General features: G+C 40.7%; 1 protein-coding gene across 6 annotated transcripts in view; it reads left to right on the forward strand.

The window, feature by feature from the left end:
* The window catches only part of TRPC7 (transient receptor potential cation channel subfamily C member 7), a 114941-nt gene that overhangs the window by 52552 nt on the left and 43751 nt on the right, over window positions 1–18638 (forward strand). For all 6 annotated transcript variants that reach the window (XR_012634399.1, XM_074915688.1, XM_074915689.1 and 3 more), the window contains exon 3: window positions 12565–12747. Coding sequence is in view for 5 of the 6 variants with exons in the window: in XM_074915688.1 (XP_074771789.1) it covers window positions 12565–12747 (183 nt within the window). In the remaining variant the exon portion in view is untranslated. The remainder of the gene's footprint in view (window positions 1–12564; window positions 12748–18638) is intronic.

An 18638-nucleotide genomic window follows, 5' to 3' on the forward strand; every position in this document is an offset into this window, starting at 1 on the left:
ATACAGTCAGTCTCTGAATATTTTGTCGTCAAGGTGAAGCATAATAAAGCTTGTAACATGTTAATCAGGAATGTAAAGTGTTTTGACTAAATAGAGAGGAAAAAACCAACAGACATTTTGAGATAATTTGGTGCGTGTGGAGGGGATTTGTATGAAGGCAAGGTTAAATACAGAGTTCTATTAAGTTAAAGTTACGGTGATATAAAAGCAAGTGAAATAAGGTTAAATTAATACAGTGCCCATGCATGCTGTGGAGTCATGTACACCACATATAGCTGAGTAAAGGACAATAGGTAGCTGATGTGAAGATTTAAGTGGCATTTAACTGGCTTTCGGGAGGTTTTGTAGCACATGTGATGCTGTGATACTTGTTCCTCACTCTCTTTCTGCTTCTCAGAGACAAGGAGTTAAGAAAATTGTTTGGTGGTAAAGATGACTTTGATTTTAGGAATGAAGATGATTTGCTGCATTGTGAGTCTTTTGTATGCAAGCACTACTCTTGGACAGCTTTTTGAGAACAGATGCTTAGGATGACTCTAACAAATATAATGACTGTCACAAACCCAGCCGACAGGCAACAAATAGTTTTGTAACACTTTCAAAATTTAATTAAACATAAAAAAATTCAGCTTACCATGATGTTATCAATTTCACATTTTGTATTTTATAACAGCTTTAACATGGGAGAAAAGCCCCAGTTGTTGGCAAAATCATGGTTTATTTGACCATCATATCATCTTCAGTTTTGTTGAAGCCATGGTTTCATCCTCACCTTTCGAAAGTACAGTGAAACTGGAGGACTAACCGGCGGGTCTGATCCGAGGGGGACCACTGCTCATGGATTCCTCTCTTTATACAAATGAGGAATAACGGATCTCATCTTGGATTAAGAGACCCATCACAGCAAACTAATCAAGCAGCGGCTGTATGGGGAGGTAGGGTTTATGCTCTACCACCACCTTTCCCAACGACCTGCGCTATCCCACAGAAATTTATCTTTGTTTCTCCAATTCCTAAGCAATAAAGGGGAGACAAACTCCTCCATGCCATGGTGCCAGGGGACTTTCTGGCCGTGCAGGCAGATGGAGGCTGCAGGGGCAGAGCTGAACAGCCCGGGGCTGCGCTCAGCCACGGCCCTTGCTGCCGCTCCGGAGAGGAGCGGCTCGTGATTCTCTGCCAGGTTTGCTGCCAGCTGCTAGTAGCACTGTGATAAATAGGGGGAATGATTTGGCCACTTGCCTGTGTTTAGTTAACAGTGACAGAGTGTTTTCCTTTCTTACCCGCTGAGTGTGCAAGACAAAATGAATCCTGGTATTCAGAACTGGTGCACCTACACGATGGGAGCCCAGAGTGGGCTCCTGCCACCTGCAGCCAGATGGTCTGAGAGGAAAGACATGTTGGCCCTTTCCATCCCAGTCACAGGATCCTCTCTGGAGAATACAAAGCTTGTGTGACTTTGAGCTTGCCCTTCCTAGCACACTCACCACGCACCTTGGAGAGTTTTTTTCAGAGCACTTACTGATAAAAAATCGCAGAGTAATAAAATTACCCTTCCTCTTCCCCTCGGCAATAAATGGTACCATGAGAAGGTAAACTCTAGGGCGCCAAAGATGAAAACCTTTTTCAGAAAGATGAAATCAAATTATTGGTGAGGAAAACAGACAGAAAGTGATGCTCTCCCTATTGCAATATCACTCCCATACGATATTGGTACGCTTTGTGTTTAATTAGTAACGCCAAATGCCCAAGCATTCAGCTAATACCAGTACTGGGTTTTAGGGAATAGTTAGAGGCTGAGCAGTTTATTATGAGCAAGATGACTGGTTTCCAAAGACTGCTGCTCATTATTCATGTTGGGCAAGGATATCTACTGGAACTACAAATGAGCATAATTAAGACTATTGCTCTGAATAGAATAATAATACTAGATCAGCAGATGGGAGAATGGAGTCAGGTACGTTTATCCAAGGCACCGTAGGGAATTAATATCGCATTAATGAGTTTAAATGAAGTAACACATTCTGAGGATCTCAAGTCCAACATTAAAGAGGATGCAGATGAAAGTGATTTACTTTATCCCTCATTGTGTTGTTAATTGTTGTTATTGTAGATAATTATAATGAACTCATCCTCACTGCATCTAGGCAGAATATCCACTGGATTGTGGGTAAACAGGAATGGTATACAAACAATTTTACATTGCCACAAAACGGTGCTAGGTACTTTAGTGTCTGTGGGGTTTTGGCATTTACGTGATCAAAAGTGGCAAATTCCTGGAATATAATCTGTTGTAGGGAACTTGACACCACTGCAGTGGGGAAATTGCTCATTGCCAAGGGTGTTATTTCATTGTCACTATCCAAGCCCCAGGATTTGGATGGAAAAATGTAGTTATACACTTCTTATATTCATATTTCTGCTTAAGAAAGTGCTGCAACATCACTTCTAAGTCTGCTCTTCTTAGAGAGAGGACGATGTCCATATGGCCAAGAGTGCTCTGTGCCAGGACTCTGCAGCTGGGATCATATTTTTCCGAAGTGCGCAGTTGCTGCTTAGGTGCTGTGGGGACCAGAATTACATCCACTCTGATGCTAGCGACTAGTTTTCCAAGGAGCTGTTGCTGCTGGACATTGGGAACTGTGGTAGCTGGCTGTCTGAGATCCGGAAGGCATATGGTTATTTTAGTTATCGATATAAGTTGCATATGGCTCTCAGTTAAGCCAGCATTCAACTGCAGGCTGGATCTGGAAGGAGTTTTTCTCCTGATATGCAGGTGTAGTTTGTAGCCAAAATTTCCAGGAGAGATGGGACTCATAGCAACTTTGAGCATATAAATGTGTTCCTTAAGCAAGCTCAGAGTGCCAAATTTAGCTCAGCTTAGAGGATAAACATAGCTGTGTTAAGCAAACAATCGCTTTAAATTTAAATCCATTATTTTCTCCCTTTTTTTCCCATCTGGTTTTCAGGAAATGTAAGGGTTTCAAGCAGCTGAGCTGAAAAGAGCCACACAATTGAAGGAGAGTGGCTAATGCATTTAGCACAAGGAAACTATCCAGTCTCATATTGTATAGGAAATGTGGATCTTCCCCAGTGGAGCTTGTAACAGATGGGTCAGGAATGTAATAAACATGGGAAAATGCCAGAGAGAAAAAGTATGGATGACATGTGAAATGAGGAGCTGGGCCCAGAGGTAACTTCTGTGCTTTGATACGTGGATCACATCAGAGCTGCAGATTAGCTGCCCATCATCTCGTAAGTGCTCTGTTGAAAACAGAATAGGTGGCAAGAAGAAGCAGTGAACCCCAACACTGCATTGGACTCTTGCCCTTGTGAAATGCATCTGGGGCTACAAAAGGAATTTTTTTCTGCATGACAATAAAAGTAAAGTGGAGTTAAATGTTATCGCAAGAGGCGTTTGCATTTTTGAAAGGAAGAAAAGCTGTTTGTCAATGCTCTGTACCCACACAAGGAGCAAGCAAATATTTGAAAATAATAGAGAGGGATTTGGGGTCTTGCACCGCATCATCATGAGCTTGATTTTACTGCTGAAGTTAGCAGATCCTAAATTCTTCTTCACCAGGAGAACTAGCAGAGTATTCTTTTGAAATGGGTAGTTAGTGTTTAGAAAAGAGGAGCTGTTGACAGAACACAGGGAGACAGACCCTCTCCTTCACTGGAAGTGTGCATTTTGCATGCCAAAGCATTTAGTTAATACCTCTGTCCCCTTTATCTGACATCCAGGGACTTGATATTTTATCTTCCAAAAACAGGTGTTTCAGCATAAAAATTCAAATGAGCTTGGGAAAATCTGCAAGAAGGTAAAAAACCCCACCTTTTAATTAGCTGAGGAATGAAAAGCATGTGGCTTATTTGTGACATGGGTTTGAAAACCAGCTGAGATGATATGAAAGAGAAGCACATCAAACATCAAATGCCATCTTACCTTGAAAAGCTGCTATGCTAACCCTGAGATTTTAAATACTCTAATTTTTAAAAAATTAGTCAACCGACATAATTTCTGTTCTAAGTATATTTAAATATCTTCAGAGACTTGGAATAGGGTGTTAGTTCTCCACTGAATAGCACTGATGTTTCTGCACACATGCGCGCTACAGAGATACTCAGTAATGGTACTTGTCAGGAAGAAGGTGACATTGTGGGAGATGGAGGTGTTCTTGTAGCAACTTCTTAAACACATATTAAAAAAAAAAAAAAAAGACTGTACTCTATGTACTGTATTCAGGGTGAGAACTTTAAGTCAAGTGATCCACTCATTTTGGTGCAGAGAGAGTTCACACGTACAGGAAACTTATAAGTTTCAAATAGGAAAAAGTACAATATAAGCAATAAAAGTTGAGAGTGGACAGATCCTGAAATTTCTTATGCTAAGGACTCTAAAACTTTGGCTAAAGAGTCAGGAACTGTGTTCAATCTCGGTCCTTAGCTTTCTTCTAAGATTATGTGAATGGATTCCTGGTTTTGCTTCCTCAAGTAATCCATCCATTAATTTTAGATTAAAAAACCCCAACAAATACATTTTAAAGAATTGTTTCAAAGGGATATCAAAGTGAAGTATTTTGCGTTTTCCAATGTTTTTTTTATTGATGGAAAGTGCTTGCAAAATTTATTCATTGGTTTTGGTCCCACAGAAGCTGTGTTTATCACAAAGCCAAACAAATTCCCAGAAACAATTATCAGTAGAGTTGGTAGATACATAACAGCTAGAGCGCAAGAGTAGAAACAAAATAGGGAGGTGCAAACCTATCCCTTCTGTTGGTTTTGTCAGTTCCCACTTTAAAGCTCTTGGAAGGTTATTGTTGAAGGTTACACATATGCCTGGACCGTTAAGGATGCTGCAAAAGCACAGTAACAGATTCTAAGAGAATTTCTAACTCCACCACAGAAACCATGAACACCATTTTGGCTAGCTTCTTCAAGGATCTGATACATCTCTCAGACAATAGGTATAAGGTGAAATCCAAAGGTAGTGGCTTGATTGGTTTCTTACTGCCCTGTCCCCTTGTTGAAGGGATATGCTGTCTCCGAGATCAGCTTCTGCAGTGCGTATGAACAGATGAATTGCAGCTAGAAAACCTAACCCATTGAGGAGAAAATAGAGCCACCAAAACAAATTTCTTATGGTAAATCAGTCAATGCAACTGCCATTTAAATCCTTGTAGTGATGCAAGGGATGTTATTTTCATGCCTCGTTGGAAGCCACACAATTTTTTGTCCTCAGTCAAAGCAGACTGTTGTTTTCTGGGTTTCTTTGGCTAAAAGTAATGCCAACACAGAGAGCACTGTCTGTTTTGTCCTTGGGCTCTTCTATTGGACACATCTATTCGTGTCTCCTGACGCTCCCACACGGCATTTAAAATCACCCTTTGCCTGGCGGCGCTGCCCCTCTGCTGCACCGTGCTGCAGCCTGGCACTCTTCAGAGAGCAAACAGTTGCCGTGTTTCTCTTGGCTTCATTCAGAAAAGTCCAAATTGCTTGGAAAGCAACAGAGATACACTTTTGAAATGTCAAACTCTTGTATTTGAACAGATTGCTTATTATATTATGCTCACTGGGGGTGAAGAAGTCAAGGTCTGGATCATTGGAAAAAATGAACGAGGGGCATCTGTTGCTACTTCCAGACATACTTAACAACGTGCACCTAAGTAGTGAAATCTTTTAAATGAGCACTTGGCTTTATTTTCAGAGACACGCCCGCTGAATATGACACAGTACACCCCAAGCTCCAAAAAATCATTGATGTGATGTTCTGCCACTTAAGAAGCGAGAACATAAAACAACTTGATGTTGTACTTTCTGGAAAATTAACTGTACAGCCTTTGTGTAGTCTGCGCATGTAGGCGTTTAGTCTGGAAACAATAGAAATGCACTCGGCTGTGTCAGCAGTTATGTGCATAGTCAACGGGGCTCTTTGGAAGGGACGCTCAGCGTACTTCAGAGCATAACGTGGTTACATGAGCAGAATCAGTGCAGGGCCCTTTCTTAGCGTCTCCTCTCAGCGCCTTCTCTCCCACAGGCCTTCTTTCATTCCTAAACATATGGCCAGTCACAGGCAGTGTAAATACCCAGAAGGAAATTTGTCCAACAGCTTCTAAGCTGGCTTGTACATATTTCATGCGATATCTAATTGGTAAATATTAATAAGCATTTTGAATATTTGACATGATGGTTTATTTTAAAAATTTGTTTCAAATCTAGCATGTAATATTACTGGCTTTCTCTCCCCCACCTTTCTCTCATCTTTGTTTTCCTTCTAGAAGTGTTTTTACTTGAGGGAGTTTTCTGTTCATGTTTACAGAATTCTTTTTCTTTTCTGATGTTTCTTCTCAAAATGTTAATCTAAGCAATGCAATATTTCTTTCCATGATATACGCGTATGTATGTATGATGTGTATTAAACACAAAGAGCCAAGAGCTTTAAGGAAACATAGAGAGGCTCTGTGCAATGTGCCTACAGCTCTCAATTACACAGCAAATTTAATGTTATGCAGAAAAGCCAGATTTACTGCCGAGTACACAGCTCCTGCGTGGCTCACAGACAGGGCTTGGGTTCAGCGAGTATGTGCCCTGCAGTTAATCTGTGAACACACTGGGAGTATGCGGAGGCTTTCTAGTGCCGCGATCCCCCAGTCACAGGTGGTGGGCGTTCATGTCCGTTAGGTCTGGAAGTCTTGGATTTGTGTGGGAACCCTCAAATTGTCTTTAACCAAGTAGTAAGTGATAGGACAAGAGGGAATGGCCTCAAATTGCACCAGGGAAGGTTTAGACTGGCTCTGAGGAAGGATTTCTTTGCAGAACAGGTTGTTGGGCGTTGGAATGGGCTGCTCAGGGCAGGGGGGGAGTCCCCATCCCTGGAGGGGTTTAAGAGTGGGGTTGACCCAGCGCTGAGGGATCTGGTGGAGTTGGGAGCGGTCAATGCTGGGTTAATGGTTGGACTGGATGATCTTCAAGGTCTTTTCCAACCGAGATGATTCTGTGAAAGTCCAGTGGAGAAGGTTTATAAGACAGACACTATACAATGGACAGATCCCTTGAGAATTGATGGCTTTAATATATAGCTATCATCCTGCATTTGCTCCCCTTTTCCTCATTTTATTTGGAGGGGTGGAGGGGGGGTGGTGGTAAGTGTATTTATAAGCATTAGGTTGCACTTTTTTTCTAGAAAAAAGTCTGTGGATTAAATTGTTATGAGCCAGATACGCGGTTATGTATTCAAAGGGAAACTCATCTATGATCAGAAGTCTCAGCCTGAAGTTTTATTATAGGCTAGCAGAACAATTAGTTGTATACAGGATATCAGTGAAGACTGTGCAACTTGGAATTATGTCTGCTTAGAATATCTATTAATGGGTTGTGGTTCCTGTCCTGCTCTTTATGGATATTATTTGGAAGCAATTATTAGAGTGAATTTAATTAAATGTCCTAAATGGTGACATATGGAGCGATTTTCATGAATGGTGCAGTGGTACAGGTTGTTCTGTATTTGTGTGCTGTGTACTGCCCTGTGGGTCTCCATTTCCAGTAACAACTGTGCAGTGACTAACCTACAATGATTACCACCAAAAACACCCCTGCAGGTTGTCGGATAAACTCATCCCGCTTCAAAATTCCCGAAGCCTGAAAGAAGATTGCTTCAGTGCTTCCCTGAAACAAAGCTTGCAAGAGTTTCATCAGCATCAGCAGGACTTAAACATAAACCCAAGTGTGTTCCTGAATCTGGGACTGGGAAGGTAGTTTGTAATTGCGTATAAAATTGTTGGATCCTCTGAGTTTCTGAACCACTGGCCTCGCTCCAGTTTCTGGTGAAAGCTCATCTGCACTGAGGGGTTCAGCAAATCGCAGACCCACTCACTATATGTTGCAGCATCGAGGCCGGACACCTCTATGTGCTGTCCAAGATGCACCTGCAGTGCTGGCGGCTCAGAGGTGGGCTCCCAGGGATGAGGTTCCTTTTCAATCCTTGTCTGTGATTGCTTTTCAAATATCACTTTTTTTTTTTTTTTTTTTCATTAACTAGCCAAGATAGGTTGCTGGTCTTATTTTTTCTCATTTCACTTAACTTTTTACTCAGACTGCATCCCGCTGACCTCAAACAGCTCTTTTCTGAAGAAATCTGGGTGGTTTTGAACAGATGTGGAGACATGACAGAGTTCATTTAGAACATAATCAACAGATAATAATAGGGTACTCAGAGACATTGCAGTGAATGACAAGTACCATCAGCCTTTTCAAAACAGCTAAATTAGACATTTTTAACTCCACATGCACAACAGTGTTAGAAGAAGCAGGAAATGACTAATTTGGAATCCTTTTATTATGTTCTAGTTTTTAAAAAATTATATTGTAACGTTCTCAAGCATTATCCTGATCCTTCTCTGCTCTCGCTGTCTCCATAGGAAATAAAATACTGTTCCATTTGAAGGAGACTGGCTGTCTCGTGCACTTAGTTGTATCCTTCATCTTCCTCCCTGAAGCTTCACAGCGTTCATCTTGTCAGGATGAGGCCCCGGTTTCCCTCATGTGTTATTTGCAGTTTTCCTTGCTGTAAAGATCCATCTGTTTTATGAAACTCATAATCCTCAGACCTCTATAGTGTGGTAGCTAATAGGAGTAGGAAGGTTTGGGTTATTGTCTTCGCCGATGTGTGTTTTCACAACTCTGCCGAGAGGACTGAGCTGGATTTTGTGTCTCCAGCTGTAAGTTTGTTGTTGCGGTGGGAGGGAGGACACCCACTTGCAGCTCACCTCCTGGCCAGGCTTGCAATCACGACGGATCCCCCCCCCCCCCGAAACGTGTTTAGACTGGGAGGGCCATGAAGTGCCAGGTTTGGGGGTCAACCCTGGCTGGCAGAGGCAGTGGTGAAATGGGGACTGGCCCTTTGCGCCCCAAGGCACAGCGGCTGCCTGTCGCTGTCTCCTGGCAGAGTCACCGGGAGTCCTCAGGGCTCTGATCTCCAAAAAACCTTGGTGCAACAAAAACTAACTGGAAATGCATCCTGGTTCCATCTTCCCCTCTTCCTCCTGACTCTTCCACCCTTCACTAACCCTTGCCCTGGAGCTGCAGCCTTCTGTCCCACCGCTGTCACAGCACCCCTTTGTGCAGGGCGTGCAGGATCTCGGATGCTTCCAAAGGGCTGAAATAAGGGCAGTTTAACCAGCACTGGCACGCGCACCAACACAACTTGCACACAGCTTGGAAACCTCCTTGGCTTCCTCGAGCTTTTCACTGTGCGTCACGACGCGCAATTCAGTATTTTATATGCGGGTAGGTAATTTCTGCTTGCATCATCCAAGCGACGCTACTCAAGGCAGCGTCGGGAGAAGCTTGGCTGTCAGTCTCCAGTTAATCTCAGTTTCTAGTAAAGATACAGCCAGTAACCTGGGCTTGCAAAGGGAAAAGCACTGACACGAGGAGAGTAGCTGAGTGGTTCTGTTCTCACCCTCAGACTGAACAGGATTTTCTGTGCTGACCGTGAGCATTAAAGAAGCCAGAACAAAGGTGACAAGTGCTTTTGTAAAAGGGATCATCAGAAGACACAGCAGGTTCAGTGATCATTGAGGTTTGTCTTAACACGTGAGCAAAGTCACTTGAGAGCAGTAAACTGCTCTCCTGCCTGGCTGTAGATTAGCTGAAAGGGAATTTTTTTTAATATATTTTTTAAAATTTTTTTAAAATTATATTTTAAATTTTTATTTTTTTTATTTTTAAAATTTTTAAATTTAAAAAATTTTCAAATTTTGAATTTTTATATTTTAATTTTATTTTTTATTTAATTTAATTTTTAAAAATATTTTTCAATTTAAAAAACCAAAATATTTTATTATTTTTGTATTTTATTATTTTTCTTTATATAGCCTGTATCTTGGGTAGGTTGCGTTGCTGTTTGTGTCTTCTTAAAAATTAGAGAAAATAATTTTGAACAGAAAAAAATCATTCATAATCTCTGCAAATGTACAGAACCAGTAAAAACATTAGGCTTGGGGATGTGAATAAAGCTGGGTCTTGATAGAGTTTGCCAGCTGGGAGCCTGCCATTTACAGTTGCTTTAGAAGCACTTTCCTACCTGCTAACTAAACTGCGTTCCTTAAAGAAAGCAGAAAAGGAAAAATAATCTGAGCTAATACAGACTAGTTGTTCACATGATGTGGAATGGTGATGAGAATTACCTAAAATGTGCTGGCTAAGAGATTAGCTTGTGAACTTTGCAAACAGTACGTAGAGAATGGTATTAAAGCTTTGCAGAGTTCTTACCCTTGGTGTTTGTGTTGTTTGGGTTTTTTTGTGGTTGTTTTTTTTTTTTTTTTTTTAAATTATGTGTCTTCATTACCTGTGGCAGCTAGATATTTCGTTCCCAGCCTACATCTATTTTCAGATCTATCTATATTTGCTGTCCTTCACAATTCCTGTAGTTACTTCCAGACTGATTATTTTTGTTTGGGCATCTATTCTCTCGATGAACAGACAAGCACAAGCTTTTTATTTATTGAAATTCATCTTTGTACGGTGAAGATTAAAGCACAGAATTGATTAGAGAAGCACAGAATTGATTAGAGAGGAGAGCTTTGAACCCGTAAAGTACAATCTGTCTTTCATTTACATTTCAGGCCTTACTTCACCCCATATTTGATAACATTCACTCTACAAACCCTGTAAATACTGAGATAATAGATTTAGATGCAAATGTAGAATCATTTTCTGCCTGAACCTTGAGGAAATCTTAAATCTTAATGCACCAAATTAGCACATCTATGGACGTCTTGATGCCCCAGTTTCTGCAATGGGGCATGCACCTGCCCTACCAGAGATAAAGAGCTGCTTGTTGTTATGTCCCCTTTTAATGAAGATTTGAAGTTCTCGCTGCTCTCCATTTATGAACATCCCAATTAGAACATGTGGTCTGATTACGGCACTCAAGGAGGAAAAGGGAAGTCCAATTTCAACCTTTTTGACAGATAAAAGGATGTAAATGTGTAAGTTCCACCTTGCAGAATGTCTCACGCAGGCTGTTCCCCATCTCTCCTCCTCAGCCTCTTCTCCTAAACACCCATCAGAAATGGCATCTTCCCATTTCTGCAAGAATGCTTTAATTCCAGCCCTGAAGGACTTTCTGGTTCCCTAAGACTATTGAATTTTTCTGTGCCGAGTGAAACAGCTCCTCAGAGCCTTCAGCATACAGGGCAGGATAGTAAGAAAAGCTGAGATGGACACACACACACACAGACACACATTAGAAGAAACCTCAAACCTATTACAAAGTCATTAAACCAACTTTTTTTTTTTAAAAAAAATAATCATTATCAAGAGCATCTCAGTTCTGAAGGGGAAAAATTGTCCAAGGAAATTCAGCCATCCCTAACATCCTATTTTAGACTGTGCTGTTCTATCTAGTTAATGAATGTTTGCATCGTGCTTTGAGATCTTTGCCTAAGAAGGACAGCTCATATGGTGCTATGTGTAATGGTTAGAATTAATAATTTAGAAAACATAGGAATACAAAGCCAGGTTACTCTTACCATTTCATCAAAGACAGGTTTAACTATGTTCTTTTTTTGGCTGCTGGCTTAATTAGATAAGCTGCTGAATTTAATTAACTCATCAAACCCAATTTGAAAAGATCTCTCAAGTCAGTAAGAGCTTGTCTTATGCTTATTATTTCTGTTTGTTGCATTGAGTCTTTAATATCACCATTTTATCAGGATATTAATGATAGCCTTAATTGCGTTCTAATTTACTCAGATGATGGCATTTTCTTCATCTTTTAAGTGTCAGTGTGTGAAAATCAATCACAATTTAATTTAAGGCATTGAAATTGCTCTTCTAGCCCTCTAACGAGTCAGCTACGTACTATCTCTTTCCCCATAAGTGTAATTTGGGTTTGCAAGGTGAAATTATTTCATAGGAAATCATGTTGAGTTTCTGAAGTCCCATTTCCTGAAGAAGTGTTATGACAAAAATGATCCTCTAGATGATCTTCCGAGACTGTTTAACTAAATTGTTAGGTAATAAATTTGAAAGTAGTATTACAGCTGTATTAATTTATTTGAACACATGTGTATATGATGCTCCAGCTTGTTGTACCAGGCTGAAACTCCTTGAAAGTTACTTAAAGAAAGAATTACTACCAAATAATCTAAATTGTAAAATTTGCTGTAAATTCTAACCCATTAGCAGGACTTTTGTTCCGCCATCTTTTCACATTCGTAGAAGATATGCCACACAGAGAAGAGAGATCAAGCGATTGCTTAAAATCAAAATTTCCCTATAAATTCTTTAATTGTTGTTCTGTAAAGCATGCTGTATTGTAATGTAAACTCTGCTGCTGATAGAAGCATTTCTAATTAAGTCTGGAGGAGTTCATGTATATTTGTGAAAAGCCAGAGACGCTACATCTGGGGTGAAATCAAGTGCTTTCTTACTATTCCAAACAGTAGTTTTGCAGAAGTAACCTTGCTCACAATTTCTCTCTCTTGCTTTTGTTGTTTGTTCATTTGAGGCATGCTTTCAAGTGCACAATTAAATAACTAGTTTTTCCCTGTTTTCCATCAGAACGACTACAGGAAGCTCTCTATGCAATGCAAGGACTTTGTCGTGGGGGTGCTGGACCTGTGCAGAGACACCGAAGAAGTAGAGGCTATTCTGAACGGAGATGTGAACATACATTTGTGCCCTGAGCACCACCGGCCGAGTCTGAGCAGGATTAAACTTGCTATTAAATACGAGGTCAAAAAGGTAAGTTATTTCTTTGGGTCTCTGGTGAACGCGTCTTCATGTCTAAATCACGCTTCCTTGATGTCACCTGAAAAATAATAAATGAAAGATAGATTTCAGTGGGACCATGACTGTCCCTAAAAATGTCTTCGTTTATGGTTTATGTTTTCTCAGCTATTGTAATATGGAGAAGGTTATTTGCAAAGGGCATATTACAGCAGCTATGGCATTTATTTAAAGTGATAGAGATGGACGTATAGACTGCCCGAGGGCCTGATCGTGGCGCACAGTGCTTCTTGGGCAGGTCATGACTATGAATCTCTGAAGACTTCATCAGACTTTACCATACCAAACTGAGGCACTTCCTCCCTTGTCTGAGATTTACATGAAGGTAAGGGATGAACCCAGCAGATGCTGTGGCATCTTTGGCCACAGATTATTAAATTAGAGAATTTAGTCCAGCTCCTCCCCATTCCCAAACCATCTGTGTTTGCTTCAAACTAGATCTTTCTGCTTCGACGGAGGTAACAGCTGGATGCTGCAGCCTGAATGAGGTCAGCAGACCAAGCCTCTTGTCTCACCTGTCTGCTCTCTAATGCTCCCTGACCACCTCTGATGCACATCTCATGTTGGTTAACCTCCTAAACCACTTGCAACCATCAAAAACATTACCTTTTCTGTAATGTCACATAAGAACGTATACAAAAAGTAACAAATTTATCATAATCAAGACCCTTTACTGCAGTGTGGTGGAAAGTGGAATTCAAATTTAAAAAAAAAAAAAAAGTTTTGCAATTTTTATTCAGAATTAAGTCAAAACCTCAAAAAAGAATTTTTAATTAACTTGGAATTTGGGTTGGTTTTTTTTTTTTAAAAAAAGCATGTAAAAGTAGATAAACATTGCTAAACAGTGATAGATTCCCAGCTTCCACTCTCCTAAAGCTCCAGATCCATATTCTAAGAGTTCAGATTTCCCCAAATCTGCAAAACAGAGGGAAGATATATATCTTAGGGAGAAAACGTGAAGACTGAGTGACTTTTAGAAGAACTTTAAACAAACATTCAGCTTCACGGAAGTATGTTGCATGAATGGAAAATTTGATTCTGGCAAATCCTAGGCCTGGGTGGTCCCAATTAATTGCTCCTACAATATGCATTGATGGAAACTGGGCTCCTGCTACAGGACTTGAAGAGCGTTCCAAATTTTCAGGCTAACATCTGCTCTCTCTTTCCCCTCCCAAACCCACCACCTGCTTCAGTTTGCCTCTTAACTGTGCTACTGTGCTGGCTAGAGAAGGTCTTTTCCTGTCATGAAAGCCATTAATTAAGCGGAATCTTACAACTCTTATTTGAAATGAATTGCTTTCATGCAGGAGCACATAATATGGAGCCAAATATTTCCTCCTAGGATGTTGTGTCTCTGCATTGTTCTATCACCAAATCTGAGCATAACAGCTCACTCTTAGATGCCTTTGAACAAGCTGGGTCAGGTTTAGTTACTGAAGCTGTTGTTTTGATAATAGGAGGCCAAACTTGGTGCTCCTTCAGAAAATGAACTAATCTAAAAGACACTGAAAGCACCTCATCAAGGTCATCCCCAGTGACCCATGGTCTGAGAACTGTCATGAAGTTGGTCAAAACCTTTACGGTGTAGGAAGTCTTCTGTGCTATTTTGCTTGTTTAGTCTTCTAAATATTTGTATCATCCTTTAGCTACTAAGACCATTAGCTGGAGCTAAATTGCTGTTAGTTATTGTGGTGCTTTGAGCACATTCATCCTAGTTTAGCCAAAGGAAAATTTCCTCCTTTTCTTACATTGTATATATGTGTGCCTTTTCATAATGCATGAACACTGACCTAAAGCATCTGCGGTGGGTCATATACAGTTGATCATCTTCTGTATAAATATCTGCCTACGCCCAGGAAAGCTGAGCATCTTTTCTGGATCACAGTAACTTGTTGCTCACTGATAATAACTGTTAAACTAATTACAGAACATAAACATGAACATTTGTCAACCTCATGTTGACTCTCAGGTTAGCACTTCTCAGAATATTTTTTTCAGTAGGCAGTGTATGTCTATGTGTAAGATGAGCATTTAACTGCTAACTCGAAAGTGAGATAGTTCCATTTGTGGGAGGCAGAGACACATTCAGATAAATGGCTTTCGTTATTGGCAGTGACTTATGATAATAGGCCGATATTTATCACACTTGCTGAACAAAGAGATTATGTTGTGGTAAGAGAGTAATGATTTCTTTAAGAGGCAATACATTTCAGGTACAAGTTTTTTATCCATCTGAGAAATATTTAGGCTTTTGTATACAAAACCTGTGCTTTGAAATCCATTTTCATTTTAAGAAAATCCTGTGATAGAGAGGGGTGAGATGGAGGGTGAATTATTATACATATTTAATAAACCAATTCTGGGACAGATTCTGTAAATCTGAAGTCCCTTTTTCAAAGCTAATGCAATGACTCATAGGTGTGAGATTGCATGTGGCCCTGCAAGTGTGAAAGGCAGATGGAGGCAGGCGCACCCAGCGACTTCCCACCCACAGCCCTTGGTGCTGCCTGGCCAGGCCAAGTCCGGGTGCTGAGACGTGGGTGCCTGTAACTCACCCAGACACAGTCCCAGGGACATGGAGACTGTTCCAGTTTTTTAACTGCACTCTGGGACTGGAATGACACAGAAATAGTTGTGTTTGCCATTTTTTTTTCGTCCTGGAAGTTTAGTTGGCATGGTAGGCATACTGAGGGGGCTACAACTGTGCCTGCCACCTCTGCTCCCTGCCTCTTACATTAATATCAGCATTCAGATGGTCAGTTTTACATTCTTCAGCTCAACAAGCTCTAGGTAAGCCAGAGAAATAAAGATGTTCTTACTTAAAGAGCTCCTAAAATATTTTATATTTGTTCTGTCCCATGAACAGCATGAAGAAACTTAGACAAGATGACTTCAGAAAAGGCTGAGAAAATAAAATAAATGAGGTGTTAGTTGTTATGGTTTTTTTAAAGAAAATAATTTAGTATCCAAACTAAATGTTTGCATCCACATCTGAAATTATAAGACATATTTGATGTTTTAAAAATCGATTTCTTCCATTAGCTTCTTAATTCACGTGTCCACATTAGTACTCTAAGTGCCTACAGTAGGCTTTCTTTGATGAAAATTTGCAGAGAATAATTGATATTGAAAATTATTCTTTAATACCCATTATTTTACTTTTACAGGTGCTGATGCAGTCTGCATTTTATCACACTTATATTTCCAGAGTCTGGGAAAGATGTCAAGGGCTCCCACCCTCAGGCAGGAGAGCAATTGTATCTGTAGAGCTTCATCAGGCTGTTGCACAAACTTATAAAGTCTTCCTTGTCCTTTCAAATTCCTTTGTTACTTCATCACCCTCATACAGTGCAGTCACCACAGCCAGAATCGTAATTTTTTTTTTTAACAGTTGCAGCTGGTCTACCAGCTTGTGGCACCTCCTGCCCAGCTCACAGCCCTCACGGAGTTGTCATCCCCTCTCAGAATGTCCACAGAAGCCAGAAGGAGGCAGAGAGAGCAGAATTCTGAAACTGAGAGTCATCTCATGGCGTTTCATGGATTTAAATTGACTTTGCCGTCTTTTGTCTTTTTTTCCCTTTGTGCCCATCTGAAAATTTTAGGGATGCAATTGATGCTACATATACAGTGTAAATTTTAAGTCCTACTTTTGGTTCCAACACGCTGTCTTCCTGATCTTGAATTCAGCAACTGTGTTCCCCAATAGGTTGCACTTGGCTGGAAGCCGAGGCTTCACCTCCCTTGTGTGTAGAGCGCACATCACGCCTGCACAGCAGGGACCTCAGCCATCAGCCTTGTGGTAGCTTTTAGCCCAAAACGCTGTGCTTCTGTGCTTCTCTTTTTGAAGGGCAAAACCCTGCTTAAAAACCCTCAAGTCTGGGGTCAACCTGTCCTTGAGCTCAATGTTCACAGACCTGTTCACGGATCACGTTCTGTTGGTGCAGGAAAACCTTGTATGCACATCAGAGTTAAAAAGGAGACTGAAACCTTCTTACATCCTTTATTCAGTAAACCTGCAGCTGGAACCTACAACAGGTTTTTGTCCACGCCCTAAATAGTTTTTCTCTGCACTTTTTCCTTTGTGCTTCCCATTAGAGTTCCCTGTTACTTCGCCCCTTTGCTACTCAAAAAACCCCCATTCTCTGTTCAACCAAAAGGACACAATTTTTTTATCATTATCTTTTTTTCCTAATTTACAAAAATCTGAGATGAATCTTGGAAAATTGTTCAAGACAGCATCAAAAGTTCCAGTCTTCACTTGTCTGTCTCTTTTTCTTTTCCCCCCCCCCCCCCCCCCCCCCCCTTTTTTTTTTCTGCAAAGCATGCTACTAGCACATTCGAGATGCTGGCAAGAAAACAAGTTTAAGGCTCTAATATAATTGAAGGGTTTATATAGAAGCTTATTGAAGAATTAAGAAACTCTGCTTGAACATGTTTCAGAGCAAGGAGAAGGCTAAAATTACAGCAGTTTGTGAAGTGGTCTTTAAAAACGCTGTATTACTCTAATTCTCCACCCTTCCTGAAAGAACTAAATAATCACTCTGTACTGCAGGATTCTTGGAAAACTGCACTCAAATGTCCTCCCTTCACGTTTTCCAGGGCAATTTCTCCCTTCAAATTAACTGACTTAATGATTCATGATTTCTTGAAAATTATTAAATGGGAACAGTTTGTCAAGAGCAAACCAAACAATTTGCAAACATTTGAGCATTTGCTGAGTCCCGGATTCTTTCCAAGAAATGGACTTTTAGCCCATGTTATAGGATTGCTGCACATTCACTATTATCTCCCCTAGTATTATTATCTATGCTTCACACTTGCATACTCCAGTCAAGAAGGGATTTCTTTCCTCTCCAGCTATGCAGGGCCTCCAGCAAAGGGAGGAGAAAGGCTGAGTGAGTGCAGGAGGAGCAACAGAGCTCCCTGCTGATGCTGTAGCAAGGCTGATCAGGTGGTTTCTCTGGATATTGTAGAAGAGGGCTGGGGAACCGGCACAGCGTGAGATCAAACACCGTGGCAGAGTCCAGCAGCTACTCATGGAAATGACAAAATTAAAAGCAGCATTAAGGTGAAACAGGAATTATTTAGGCTGGGTGTTTCTGGTGGATTATAGCCCAAAGTGGCTTGAGTTGCTAAATTAGAGTTGTGGTCCCAAGGAAAGAAAATAAAACTGAGCTTCTTGAGCTGAGGATGCTCTCAGCTGTTTTTCATGTAGGCTTACAGCATCTAAGTGAGGGGTTTACTTCATGTTCTTGACTAAAAAATGCAGAATAATGTTTTTTCTCGAAACAATTAAACAATTTTGTTTTCAACCAGATACTCAAAATATACGGGTAGCACGGGTTTTCCCTGCGTGCAAACTCATTTCTAACTAAACCAGGATGTGATTTCTACCCGTGGAAGGCATAGTTAGTTACAGAGGCTGGGACAACTCTGTCTTGGACTCTTCTCTTGGACAGCCAACAGTGTGAAAATGAAGTTTCTGATGTACCAGAACAAAAGCATTTTATTGGTGTATATCTGTGCTTTACAGAGCCCTTCATATTTTCTGTTCTCATTTTTGTCTGTTCCGTTATGCTCCTTTCTTGTCATGCTTTAATGTTGACAGGGGGCTTATATGTCAACATTTACCTTTAGGTCTAAAGCCGTTGCTTCTCTGTAGGAGGTGTCATTCGTTCTCCTTCTTTCCCAATGTCAGAATTATTGTTGCCGTATTGTTTTAATAGCAAATGTTGAGTGCCCACCTCTGCTTTCTCAACAGCCCAGTTCATAGCCATCACAAAGCCAGAGCACCTTTCTCTTTCACGAGTTTTAACTTAATTAACAGTAAGACACACAAATTGGGT

The sequence above is a fragment of the Athene noctua genome, chromosome 12 (genome assembly GCF_965140245.1).
Source record: "Athene noctua chromosome 12, bAthNoc1.hap1.1, whole genome shotgun sequence".
Taxonomy (NCBI): Eukaryota; Metazoa; Chordata; class Aves; order Strigiformes; family Strigidae; genus Athene; species Athene noctua.